Source organism: Mus caroli, chromosome 4 (genome assembly GCF_900094665.2).
Source record: "Mus caroli chromosome 4, CAROLI_EIJ_v1.1, whole genome shotgun sequence".
NCBI lineage: Eukaryota > Metazoa > Chordata > Mammalia > Rodentia > Muridae > Mus > Mus caroli.
The window spans coordinates 29,248,588-29,261,975 of record NC_034573.1 but is presented as its reverse complement, the minus strand read 5'-3'; the positions used below and the strand labels follow the sequence as shown (position 1 = coordinate 29,261,975).

The following is a 13,388-nucleotide window of genomic DNA, read 5'->3' as shown; positions in this document are numbered from 1 at the left end:
AGAGAGAGAGAGAGAGAGAGAGAGAGAGAGAGAGAGAGAGAGATCATACCTATAATGTCAACATTCAAGAATCTGAAGCAGGACTATTGCCACAAGTTTGAGGCCAGCTGGTGATTTACAGTCTAGCCTGGGCTATGGAATGAGAGTCTCTTCTATAAGACACCAATAAACTACATATAAATTATAGATAAGTGGGCAAGCAAACTATAGAATAGGACTACAACTGAATATTACTCAGCAATCAAAAATAAACTATCAAGCCACAAACAAACATGCAGAAAATTTATTTTTGTCTTTTTGATTGTGAAGGATTATGTCAAAAAAGAATTTAAAATTAGAATTTCATATCTGAAAATAATCCCTGAATATATTACGTGTGAAACAAATGTTTTATCCTGAACCATATCTATCCAAGGGTTGTTTATAATATCAAAGTTTGAGAACATGTCAAATAACCAGTAGCAGAGGACCACTTCAGCCAATTATGATACATATATTCAGTTACATGATATATAAGAAGTAGGGTCCCTGATAAGACATGAAGATGTCTGAGTCTTAAGGCTGGATATAAAATAGGCTTGGAGCACCATGAAGGAGAAGCAATCACGAATCAGTGTGAACACCGCTGACCTAGTCCAAGACGACATTAAGTTTCTTTCAATGGAATCATAGGCATTACAGGGTTTTGTTTATGAATGACATATAAAGAGGAGTTGTAGAGATGGCTCAGCCAGTAAACTGCTTGCCTCACAGGCACAAAGACCTGAATTTGATCCTAGAACTCACATTTTACAAAAGCTGAGGGTGTGGGGCACACATGCAATCTCAGAAGGAGACGGGTGGATTCCTGAGGTTGGCTGGCCAGCCAGCTAGCCAGCTTGGTGAGCTTCATGAGGTTTGGGGAAAGGTGTGGGTTATGTTTCTCCCTCAGAACTAGTGATTTGGGGGCTACCAAAAGGGATTGAATAATCCTGACAAAGAGGGAAACTGGTCGGTTCTGGCCCCTCTTGGTGAAAGGTTTTACAGTCCCACCAAACAGTTCCTCCTAGTGTAAAGAGCCCACAGGGCCTTTGTCTTGGAGAAGCAGGAAATGGATCATGTTAAATGTTTAAGAGAAAGTCCATTAATCTGCCTAAAGCCTCACTTCCCTACTTATCTACCCACTGGGGCTCTCTCTGTCTGACTCCTTGTGGGTGCCTCTTCTGGAGTGAACAAAAGCATAAAGTGTTGCATCTCCCTAGAAAAAAAATCTGTCTCACAACACAAGATAAGAAACTTTAACGGTCTGAGTGACAGATGAGAGTGAGAAGTGTGAAGGAGAAGAGACCAGGGATGTAGGCATACACCAAGCAGGGCATGCCTACTGTTAAATCAATGTTGGTTCATTCCAATAAAAACATGGAGGTGTTGATACTGGAGGAAAAGATTGGCATCATGGATGCAGAGCTGAAGTCCAAACCAGGTGTTCAGGTGACTTGCTCTTGTCTTCCTACCTGCAGTCTTTCCTGTTACCTTTCTATTGCTGTGACAGACAACATGCCCAAGACAACTTAGAAAGGAGATCATTTAACTGGGGGCTTTCTTACAGTTTTCAGAGGGTGAGTCCATGACCATTATGATGGAGAATCATGGTAGCAGGCAGGTAAGTATGGAACTTAAGTAGTAGCCAAGAGGTTATATCTAGTCCACAAATTGCAGGCAGAGGGAGAGCTAACCAGGAATGTCATGAGCTTTAGATACCTCAAAGCCCACTGCCATTGACACAAATGAAAAGTTTTACTATGGAACATCAGGATACAGACTTCCTTTCAGAAAGAGAACATGAAAGCATTCTTTTGACAAAACTATAAACGTTGAATTCCAAGAACCCCAGGCTTTCTCATCCTCTTCAAAAGATGTATTTTGCATGTTTTCACACTATCAACACAAACAGCGTCTGCACATCAAACCTTTGTTTTAGAATTCATGTATCATTGTCTTAAAACTGAGGTGTAGCCAAAGTGACTTTGTCGCCTGGGACTTGAGTTCTTGTCTCTTGGGAGGCTGAGGGAGAACCCTACACCCCTCTTCTCAAGGTGTCATCCCAGAGGACCCATTTCAGCTGCCCTTCCCGCCCTCCTCCGTCCGCCCCGCCCCCTGGCCACACCCCATAGCCAGACCCCGCCCCAAGCCTCTGGCGTCGCGTTCCGTTTCCACGGTTACGTGACTGCCGCTTAGGCTCTGGGGCTGGCCCGGAGAGCCGCGGCCGGCTGGCGTGCGGGCCAAGCCCAGCGCCCAGGGAGCTCCAGGCCGTTAAGTCTCGGGTGTACCGGCGAGAAGACGGACGTCAGACAGTTACAGAACTAGTGTTGGTAGTAGGTAACCTACAGAGTGGGTGGGCAGGCATCTCGCTCTGCGCAAGCGTGCAGGAAGGAGCGGGGTCAACCTGGCTGTGTGGCCCGCAGATCTGACGTCCCCACAGATATGCTCGCTGATGGCTGGCATTGCTTGGCCAAGCTGCGAACTTTTCTAACCACAGTAGACTCTAAGTTCAGGAGAAGGTGATAACAGCACTCCTTTTTCAGATGAGCAAATTGGCTTCCAAGGAGGCGAGGTACTTGTCTCTCCGGAAGATGTGGTTGGACCTTTGATAGTCCAGTTCTGCGTTTCCCACCTCTCAGAGCACTCCTGGCTTTGTTTCCTTTTACCTGCACGCTCCCCTGGGTTGTTACTGATACTCGGGAAAATCGGGAGCCCTGACTTACATACCTAACTCTTCCCTAGTTTATAATAGATGAGAGTAACAGCTAGGAGTTCTTTTTTAGAGGTTCATAGCTCTCACGTTTTCATTATTTACTTTTAATGTTTTTGTTAGAGTCCATAATGCCAAGGATGGAATAATCCGAGAAAAAAATTTCTTACAGTTATGAAATTGTATTACAGTTCTGAAAGGTCCGTTAGAGAATATATTGATTAGCACTTTCTTTTACAAGCTGTAGTCTTGCTGCCTACACAGGGGCTTGGGTTTTTGTTTGTTTGTTTTTCTTTTTTTTTTTTTCTTTTTTCTTTTTTCACCCAAATTCTCCTAAGCTTGCTTTTATTTATTTATTTATTTATTTGTAATTTTTTTATGAGACTGGGTCTCACTTCATAGCCCTGGCTCACTCGCTCACTATGTAGACCAGGCTAGACTCGTAGAGATCTATCTGCATCTGCCTCCTAAGTGCTGGGATTTAACACATGTGCCACCATCCCTAATTAATTTTTTTTAATGTCACAATATATATTTTTGAGGGTGGCATGATTTAAATTCGGGGAAAATCCCAGTTACTCTCTGTCATTAGAGTCATTTAAAATGGGAAAAAAAATCCCAGGAAGAAACAAGATTATAATTAAAAACTTAAATAGTAATAACTCAGTAGACAGTGTGGATATTCCAGATCTAATAATGGAATCTAACCAGGAAAAGTGCATAAATGAAATTACTAAAAGAAAGTTATTGCTTCATTTAGCCACAATGCCTCCCACTCAAGCAGAGAGTGTGATAAAGAATATCATACGAGAAATAGGACAGGAATGTGCAGCCCACGGAGAGATCGCTTCAGAGACGGTGGTTGCTTTTATGGTAAGATCGATTAGTTTTGCAAGTCATTGTGTTATAAACAAATTTTAAACTGTGGTATCGAGTTTTTGTTTTTCTTTTTTGTTTTTTTTTTCCTTAAAAATTCTTGGGAGCGGGGTTGGAGAGATGGCTCAGTGGTTAAGAGCACTAGAAGTCCTGAGTTCAATTCCCAGCAACCACATGGTGGCTCACAACCATCTGTAATGGGATCTGATGCCCTCTTCTGGTGTGTCTGAAGACAGCTACAGTGTACTCGTATAAGTTAAAATAAATAAATCTTTAAAAAAGATCTTTGGGTGCTTTCCTGATGCTTTTTATTTGAAAACATTGAGGTCGTCAGATGTTAGTAAAAAGGCATCTTTTCAAAGTCTGCAAAGCGTCTTTCGTGACTGATTTAGGTGATTTAGGAGATCTCGTGACCCTTAGAGACCTCAGTAATATTCCGCTGTGAAGTTTTTAACCTGTCTTTTTGTTCAAATGTGCCTTGCTTTGGTTTCTGTGCTGCTCTTTGGTTAGCAACACATAAAGAGAACACGAGATACCATTTCCTGCTCTGAAATGGCAACTGTTGCTTTCAGCCTCTTTGTCATGTATTTTTTTTCTAGCCCATATTCACCTTTGATGTCTTTTTCGCTCTCCAGCCTATAAGGAAAGCAGGAAAGAGGGAGAGTGGTAAGAAAACTAGCTGAACATCAAGGAAACTGGTTAAAAAACAGAAATGAATTAATTTCATGATATGAGTAACATGAGTTGCTGTGCTCTGTTTGTAGGTGAAAGCTGTCGTCCTAGACCCCAGCAATGGCTTTAACATGGATAGGACCCTCATCAAGACTGACGTGCAGAAACTTGTTAAGGTGATTGACAGGCCTCGTGTGTGGGATTGTCTATTTTCAGATTTTTAAATAGCACACTATGTTTTCCAGCCTGTCTTCAGCAAGGTTATAAAGAGACACAGAGGGTGGCGTAAATAAGTGAGGGGTTATTTTCTAATAGATCAGTGTCTGAGGTACTTAGGTTGTTGCTGGCCTCCTGGGCTCCCTCCCTTGGCTTTCCTCCATGTCCGAGTAAGTGCCACACCCCCTGATGCAAGAAGGGGAAAGACAAAGGCAGAATAGTCATTCCAGTCAGATCCTCTCAGAAAGTGACAACTGTCACTTTCTCTTTTCTTTTTTTTATATATAATTTTATTTGTAATTCATTTTTTACATTCCATATTCCATTCCCCACCCCTCCCCATCTACCCTCCGACTGCTCCACATCCCACAACTCCTCCCTACCCCACCCCACCCCACGTGGATGCCCCCACCTCCCACTCCACCTGACCTCTAAACTCCCTGGGGCCTCCAGTCTCTTGAGGGTTAGGTGCTTCATCTCTGAATAAACACAGACATGGAAGTCCTCTGCTGTGTGTGTGTTGGGGGGCCTCATATCCGCTAGTGTATGCTGTCTTTTTTGGTGGTCCAGTGTTTGAAAGATCTCGGGGGTCCAGATTAATTGAGACTGCCGGTCCTCCTAGAGAATCACCATTCTCCTCAGCTTCTTTCAGCCTTCCCTAATTCAACCACAGGGGTCAACTGCTTCTGTTCATTGGTCGGGTGCAAATATCTGCATCTGACTCTTTCAGCTGCTTGTTGGGTCTTTCGGGGGGGGGCAGTCATGATAGGTGCCTTTTTGTGACCATTCCATAGCCTCACTAATAGTGTCAGGCCTTGGGACCTCCCCTTGAGCTGGATCCCACTTTGAGCCTGTCACTGGACCTCCTTTTCCTCAGGCTCCTCTCCATTTCCATCCCTGTAATTCTTTCAGACAGAAACAATTATGGGTCAGAGGTGTGACTGTGGGATGGCAACTCCATCCCTCACTTGATGTCCTGTCTTCCTGCTGAAGGTGGGCTCTATAAGTTCCCTCTCCCTACTGGCATTTCTTCAAAGGTCACTCCCTATGAGTCCTGGGAGTCTCTCACCTCCCAGGTCTCTGGTGCATTCTTGGGGTCCCCCCCCCCAACCTCCTATTTCCTGAGGTTGCCTGTTTACATTCTTTCTGCTGGTCCTAAGGGCTTCAGTCCTTTTTCCGCACCAAGTTTCAGACCAGGTTCCCCTTTACCCCCCACTGCCCCCCACCCTGTCCACATTCCCTCCCAAGTCCTTCTCTCCCTCCCTCCCTCCCCACTTGTGATTGCTTTCTTCTCTCTCCCAAGTGAGACTGAGGCATCCTTACTTGGGCACTTCAGCTTGTTGAGCNTTTTGAATTCTGTGGACTGTATCTTGTGTATTCTGCATGGATTTTTTTCTTTTTTCTTTTTCTTTTCTTTTTGGCTAATATCCACTTAAATGGTGCTGGTCTAACTGGCTGTCTGTATGTAGAAGAATGAAAATAGACCCACATTTGTCATCTTGCACAAAGCTCAAGACCAAGTGGATCAAGGACATCAACATAAAACCAGATACACTGAAACTAAATAGAAGAGAAAGTGGGAAAGAGCCTTCAACTCATTGGCACAGGGGGAAATTTCCTAAATAGAACTCCAATGGCTTATGCTATAAGATCAACAATTGATAAATGAGACCTCATGAAACTGGAAAGCTTCTGTAAGGCAAAGGACATAGTCAATAAGAAAACCTACATATTGGGGCAAAAAAATCTTCACTAACCCCATATCTGATAGAGGGCTAATATCCAAAATATATAAAGAACTCAAGAAGCGTACCACCAAAAAAACAGACAACCCAATCAAAAAATGGGGTATAGAACTAAACCGAGAACTCACAACTGAGGAATCTCGAATGGCTGAGAAACACCTAAAGAAATGTTCAAAGTTCTTAGTGATCAGAGAAATGCAAATCAAATTGACCCTGAGATTCCACCTTACACCAGTCAGAATGACTAAGATCAAAACCTCAGGTGACAGCACATGTTGGAGAGGATGTAGAGAAAGAGGAACACTCCTCTGTTGCTGGTGGGATTGCAAACTGGTACAACCACTCTGGAAATCAATCTGGAGGTTCCTCAGATTGGAAATAGATCTACCTGAAGACCTAGCTATACCACTCTTGGGAATATACCCAAAAGATGCCCCATCATGCCACAGGGGCACAAGTTCCACTGTATTCATAGCAGCCTTATTTGTGATAGCCAAAAGCTGAAAACAATTTAGATGTCCCACAACAGAAGAATGAATACAGAAAATGTGGTTCATTTACACAATGGAATATTACTCAGCTATTAAGAATGAGGACATCCTGATTTTTGCAGGCAAATGGACGGACCTGGAGGGCATCATCCTGAGTGAGGTAACTCAGACCCAAAAGGACATGGATGGTGTGCACTCACTAATAAGTGGATATTAGACAACTGTCACTTTCAATCACGGAGTCAGGGCTAAGTTGTCTGCCGCAGTGTCTCCACCCCTGTCTCTCTCTCTCTCTCTCTCTGACTGAAGGTTTCCTTTTGTTTGTAGTTCTGGCTGGCCTAAAACTTGTGTGGGTCCTCCTGCCTCTGTTTTGTGAGTGTTGAGATGCTGGGTTTTCAGGAGTATACTGTCATGCTCTGCCCGCTTTCTTTTCGTTTTGACAAGTATACGTCAGTTGGTAGACTGCTTGCCAGGCATGCATTAAAAAAAAAAAAAAAAAAAAAAAAAGCCTTGTGTTGGATACCCAGGCATTCCCTGGATAAAGTCAGGTGTGGTAATCTGAGCAATGGGGAGGTGGGGACAGGAGGATCCTAAGTTAAAAATCACCTCGGGTACATTGTGAAGATAGAGCCTGGGCTACAAGAGGCCAGTCTGGGCTCCATAAGACCTTGTGTCACAATTCAAAACCCAAACAAACAAACCAACCACTTGAATGTTTCAGAAAAATATAGTAGAAGCATTCATGCAACGTTCTCTTCCAGCTTTGTGTGGCACGGCTACTGGACAATAAAAATCCATCCCTGGACACCATTAAGATGCAGGTCTACTTTGATATGAACTATACAAGTCGAGGTAACATAGATACCTATTTTCATACATCTTAAAAGTTTTAGATATTGCAGCTTAGGTAAGAAAGGTTTAATTTGGTTGATAACAGGCTTAATCGTTTAATGACATTAATTTTTGTCTGTCTTTTGAATTTTTCTGCCTTTGATTGGTTAGGCAGCCTTCTGCTGTTATTCATAGAATGCCTGAGGTAATCAGTTTACACAAAGGATAGGCCTGTGTGGGTCCAGGTTTAGAGTTTTAGCACATTGCTCTGTCAGCCCCGTTGCTTCTGCGCTGGCCTGGAGGCACATCTTGACAGGGCATGTGTCATGACTGAAATGCAAATGAGGAGACGAGGTAGGGGGCTCCCCAAAAGGTTACCTGCAGTGACCTAAACACCTTTCTTCCAGTGGAGCCCACCTCCTCAGGCTCCGCTCAACAGTATATAGTATAGAATAGTATGGGCTGGTTGGATACCAAGCCTATAAGTGAGTACAACCTTTGAGAAACAGTTCACTATGTTTAAATATCTGATAGTGTTGAAAATCCAGATGAGGAAAATGCCAATTGCCTTTACGAGTGCTAAAAGTCGATTTGAAACTATATGCTTATTTCCAAGTTCTTCTATTTTTAACCTTTATGGAACTAATATGTAACAACTAGAAACTAAGCCACTGAAGTTAGAATTCTTAATTTTTAGATCTTCTTATTCTTGGTTTTGAATATTATCTCATAATATTTTAATTATGCAACTACTCCAAAGGAATGTGGGAATTTAAGTTCAGAACATATTTAAGTATATTTACTATTTTATATTATATTTAATATATATGTATATATATATTGTGTATATATGGCATGTTACAAATGAGGAAAGGAAAATGAACTATTTTCTATAATTCGATAATATTAACCATTTGGTGATTTTATTTTTTTTCTTTCTATGCAGTAGACATTCAGTATGTAAAATATGTAAAATAATATCTTACTTTTTTGCTTAATAACAATGAAATCCCAAAGGTGTGAGTGGGGGACCATAAAATTAAAGAAATTTGATTTCTTTTCTTTTTTTTTTCATTTAGTAAAACATTCTCAGTTGCTTTTGTGGTGAAATTATAGATATGAATGCTGCATTGTTGAATTGTGATTGAGAGATTTCACTAAGTTACAAGAATTGTTCTGGTGGTCAAGGTGGTCTCCAGTCACAGCATGACACAGGAAGATAAAAGAAGAATAAATTATTTATATATTTGCTGCCTAGGGGTTGTTTTGTTTTGTTTTGTTTTGTTTTTGGTCAGCTTAACATAAGCTAGGGTCACCTAAGAGGGGAACCTCATTTGAGGAAAAGGCTCCATCATGTTTGCCCATAGGCAAGTCTGTGGGGCGTTTTCTTGATGAATGGTTGATGTGGGAGGGCCCACCCCTGGGAGGTAGATAGCACCACTGTTGGGCTGAGCCAACCCCAGTGAGCATGCCAGTAAGCAACATTCCACTATGTCCTCTGCTCCATTCCTGTGGCTAGCTTCCTGCCCTGACTTCCCTCAATGATGTGAAAAACTGTGATGTCTGAATTAACCCTTTCCTCCCAAGTTGCTTTTGGTAATTGGTGTTTATAGAGCAATAGAAACCCTTACTAAGACAATGCGACATTGTATTATCAGTAATATTACTCAGAAGACATTTACTAGGACTAAGACAAGTATAACCAAAGAAGAGTATATAGACTCCATATATAATACTGCGCTACATGTCTTTACACACTTATGTGTGTTTACACATATGCTTTGACAGAATATTCTATTGACTTTCTGTAATAACATTTCCTACTAGATTTCTGTATTTAGACTTCTTGCTGCCCTCTGTTTTCATTCACCATTATACCTTAAGAAGTCATGGTTTGGGGATTTAGTTCAGTGGGGCTCAATCCCTGCACTCAAGGGAAGGTGGCAGGGAGTTTTGTTTTCATGAACTTGACATACACGAACCTGTTTTTCCTGAGCCCTTATCTGAGGTGGATTTTAAGTATTGAAGATGCGAAATAGTGTTATTTGCTCATTTTAGAGGACTTTCTTGAAGAACATCATCGGGTCTTAGAATCCAGATTAAGCATTGTTAGCAGAGAAATCACAGACAATAGAGCAAGTGCTAGGGAAGAGCTGGAAAATCTCTACAGAAAGATCGTCAGCTATGTGCTACTGCGCTCTGGGCTTGGATCCCCCACAGACATCAAGATTGTCAGAGAGGCAACAGGTAAAAACTAGAAATGATTTCCATTCCATAAGCAGACCTATATGCCCACTGTATTCATGTGTATAGTTTGTGCATGTGTGTCCATACCTTTGCATGGATGGGGGCTTGTGTGCACATGTGTGTGTGTGTGTGTGTGTGCGCGGGCCGGAGGCTGGCCCTGAGAATCTTCCTCTGTATGTCTACTTTATTTACCAAGCCAGGGTCCCTCACTGAACCCAGAACTCTCCATTCCAGTTTTGGCCAGTCTAGCTCGACAGCTTGCCCCAGGATCTCCAGTCTTCCCTCTATAACACTGAAATTTCATAGGAAGGCACTGCACTGGCTCAGAGTTGGTTTCCATGGCTCCTGGGGGTACAGACTGTGGTCATCATGCTTATGTGGCAAGCAAGCCCCTTACCCATGGAGCCATCTCCTTAGTCTTGGCCATTGCATTTTATAAAATTGTTAAAGATTGAAGGAAAATCAGCACACAGAAGTAGTTCAAACTCACCCAGGTTTCTAGAACTATCTGAGTATGTATGAAGGCCTGGGAAGTAGAAAGGCACAGGTAAATCAGGGGTTCAAAGCCACCCTGAGCTATGTATTGAGTTTGAAGCCAGCCTGATTCCACAGGACTCCTTCCCTCCCAAAACAAAACCAATATATAGTGGAGGGAATTAAGCAAGGTATTCGGCCTTCCTATTACAGTTTTCCATTCTTATTTTAAAGTATAGATTTATCTACTCAGAGCCTTAATTAGAAAGATTATTGTCTCCAATTGATGAATTAATAAGGACAGAAACATGGGGTAATAACATTATTTTCAGTAGCTCAGACCTGGTATTTGGTAACCTTTGCTATGCATGCTACAGAAGGTATTCATAAGTATAAATTGTGTAGGTAACACTAGAAAGGCGCATCCCTCGACTTTGTACAGAGAGAGCGAGGCTTTAAACCTGAGTTCTGCCAGCTTTGTCCCACCAGCACGTTTCGGTCCATTGAGGTGTGTCTCTCCTGTGTTCTGCTTCAGCGGCTCTGCAGAGCGTTTTCCCTCAGGCTGAGCTCGCCACATTTCTGACCCTCAGTAAGAAGGACAAAGAGCGCCAGTTGAAAGAGCTTACCATGATTGTTACCGGAATTCGCTTATTTAACAGAGACTGTGGGAAAGGAGGAGAAGGCATTGATGATTGTAAGTGCATCTTTAGGCTGCTCTTCACTCAAGGTTCTGCATGCTTAAGGCGCCACTTCACAGTGCAGCAGGCACCACACCCCGCCGCCTACGCAAACAACTGCTCTTCATTTTCGGTACCATGGAGCTAGTGTTGGGGAACTGAGTCAGTCACTGGAATGAGGGCGCAGCCCAGAATCCAGCGTTGGAACGCTGTGCCAGCCAAGGGGAGGAAAACTAGTTTAAAAGCAAAGATCATCTTGGAAAGAAAATTGTGCTGTATATTTAACGGGATGAAAAAGCCAAAGAGGGCCGGGCGGTGGTGGCGCATGCCTTTAATCCCAGCACTTGGGAGGCAGAGGCAGGCAGATTTCTTAGTTTGAGGCCAGCCTGGTCTACAAAATGAGTTCCAGGACAGCCAAGGCTACACAGAGAAACTCTGTCTCAAAAAACAAAAACAACAAAAAACATAAACAAAACAAAAAAGCCAAAGAGGAGACATGCCAAGATCTGCAGAGTCAGAAACGACTCCTGTGCTGGCCCTTACACAATGCCTTGTTGTTTATTTATTTTTAGTTTTTAGGCAGGATCTCACTGTGTAACCGTGAACAGTCTGGAACTTGCTCTGTAAACCAGGCTTGCCTCAGATTCACAGAGATCCAACTGCTCCCAAATGCTGGGATGAAAGGCACGCACCACCACACCCACAGTGCATCCTTTAAGTTTGCAAATCCTTAGAAAGTATCTAATAAAGGACCTAACTAACGGTAGAAGTCGTTTCATGTGAACTTTACACTTCTGCAGACCCGTTGAGAAGGAGTCACTGCCTTTACCTAGATCACTACATCAACACCAACAGCAGGGTCAGCCAGTCAGCCACCCTGGCTGTCTTCTCTCCTGCCTTCCTAACTTTTGGGGGCTGGGAAACCACAGAGTTACACCTCCAACCCTATGAGGGTTTTGTTTGTTTTTATTTTTAAAAGTTATCATAAAAATTCAAGTTCCAGGGTTAGAAAGCTGGCTCAGTATTTGCTACTCTTAAAGAGGATTCGAGGTTCCATTCACAGCACCCACATGGTGGCTCACAACCAGGCCATGCACTGGAACATGGGATCCAGCACCCTCTTCTGGCCTCTATGGGTATTGCACACACATGCTGCACAGATCTATATGTAGTTAAAGTACTCATACACAAAATTTATTTATTTACATTAAATAAATGTAAAAATTACAAAAACCAAATTCCCACCAGTCAGAGAGGGCCTGCCCTTACTAGACTGCTCTGTTTATTTTTTGTGTCCAGATGCCAAATACAGGATACAGCACCACAGTCTGCCTACATTTTCATATAATTAGTGAGAAAAGTAGATCTGATTCTGCCTTTTCATATTATTATGACAGTGGGTTTTTTGTTTTCTGGGGGTATTTTTTTTTTGGTCTGGATAAGTTCTTTTCTGCATGGGGTGGGGCCACAAAAGACATTCCTTTATTATTATTAATCTGATAGAAAAAAAGCTGACTCAATTTAATGTTTAAAATACAACTATTTTCTGGGCTCTTCCCCCCCCCCCCATGCCTGTGCTCTCTCACCCTGACACACAGTGCCGGCCATTCTCCACGAAGCGATCCCAACCACCACACAGCACATAGACTCCCAGCTTCAGATTGCCCAGGACCAGGCGTTTCGCTACACGGCCATCCTTGAGAAAGTAACCAACAACCCTCTCATGGCCAAAGAACTCCAGCCGTATATGTTAAAGGAAGCACTGTACAATGTTCGGCAGTATGAGGTCTTCCTGCAGACTGTTTTGGTGAGCTACTGTCACAAGATCTGGCATCTTCCGCTTAACGAAGTCTCCCCCGAGAACGGGGTGACTCCCAAAGGTGGCAACCTCAGGAAGTTCACGTTGCCTTGGTGTGACCAGGGCTTAAAACAGAAACAGCAAAGTTAGGTTTGGTCTTAGTGGGACTGTGTTGGTTCTCTTCAGTAGTGGGCAGTAGGATTGGTAACACGCGGAAAGCACTGGTGTGTGTATTTGGAACATTTGTAACTGAGGGCGTGCGTTTTGCATTGTTGGCAGGGAGCCAGCACAGACAGGGTCATTGCCGCTTGGAAGTTGGGGGCGGGGAGGGCTTATCACATGGTATTAATAGTAAAATTATAAAATATGAATCCAAGTCACGTTGCCTCCACAGTCAGATATAATTACTTGTGCTGAGGAAGTAGAGATGATGATAAAACAATTAGCAGCTCAACTGGAACAACTGAAAATGGCAGTAAAATCTAAGACGGCGGTCCCAACGTCCCAAGTCTTCGTGAGTATCTGGCATCCCCTTCCTCCTCGCTTCTGTGGACCAGGCTCTCAGGATATCGCCCTAACTGGCCCAGAGCTTGCTCTGGAGACCAGGTTGGCTTTAAATCACAAAGATCC

The 13,388-nt window shown here is 43.0% G+C and overlaps 1 protein-coding gene across 5 annotated transcripts in view; it reads left to right on the top strand.

The window, feature by feature from the left end:
- The first annotated feature begins 2,202 nt into the window (after positions 1-2,202).
- Positions 2,203-13,388, top strand: part of Cfap206 (cilia and flagella associated protein 206) — a 41,090-nt gene continuing 29,904 nt past the window's right edge. Inside the window, exons 1-8 of one of the 5 annotated variants that reach the window (XM_021160307.2) lie at positions 2,203-2,358; positions 3,492-3,604; positions 4,372-4,455; positions 7,493-7,583; positions 9,621-9,809; positions 10,819-10,977; positions 12,559-12,767; positions 13,153-13,272. In XM_021160307.2, the coding sequence (XP_021015966.1) occupies positions 3,497-3,604; positions 4,372-4,455; positions 7,493-7,583; positions 9,621-9,809; positions 10,819-10,977; positions 12,559-12,767; positions 13,153-13,272 (960 nt within the window). In that variant the 5' untranslated portion in view covers positions 2,203-2,358; positions 3,492-3,496. Of the gene's footprint in view, positions 2,359-2,382; positions 2,594-3,491; positions 3,605-4,371; positions 4,456-7,492; positions 7,584-9,620; positions 9,810-10,818; positions 10,978-12,558; positions 12,768-13,152; positions 13,273-13,388 lie in introns of those variants that run through there. The other 4 variants (XM_021160309.2, XM_021160310.2, XM_021160308.2 and 1 more) reach the window with 4 other exon arrangements.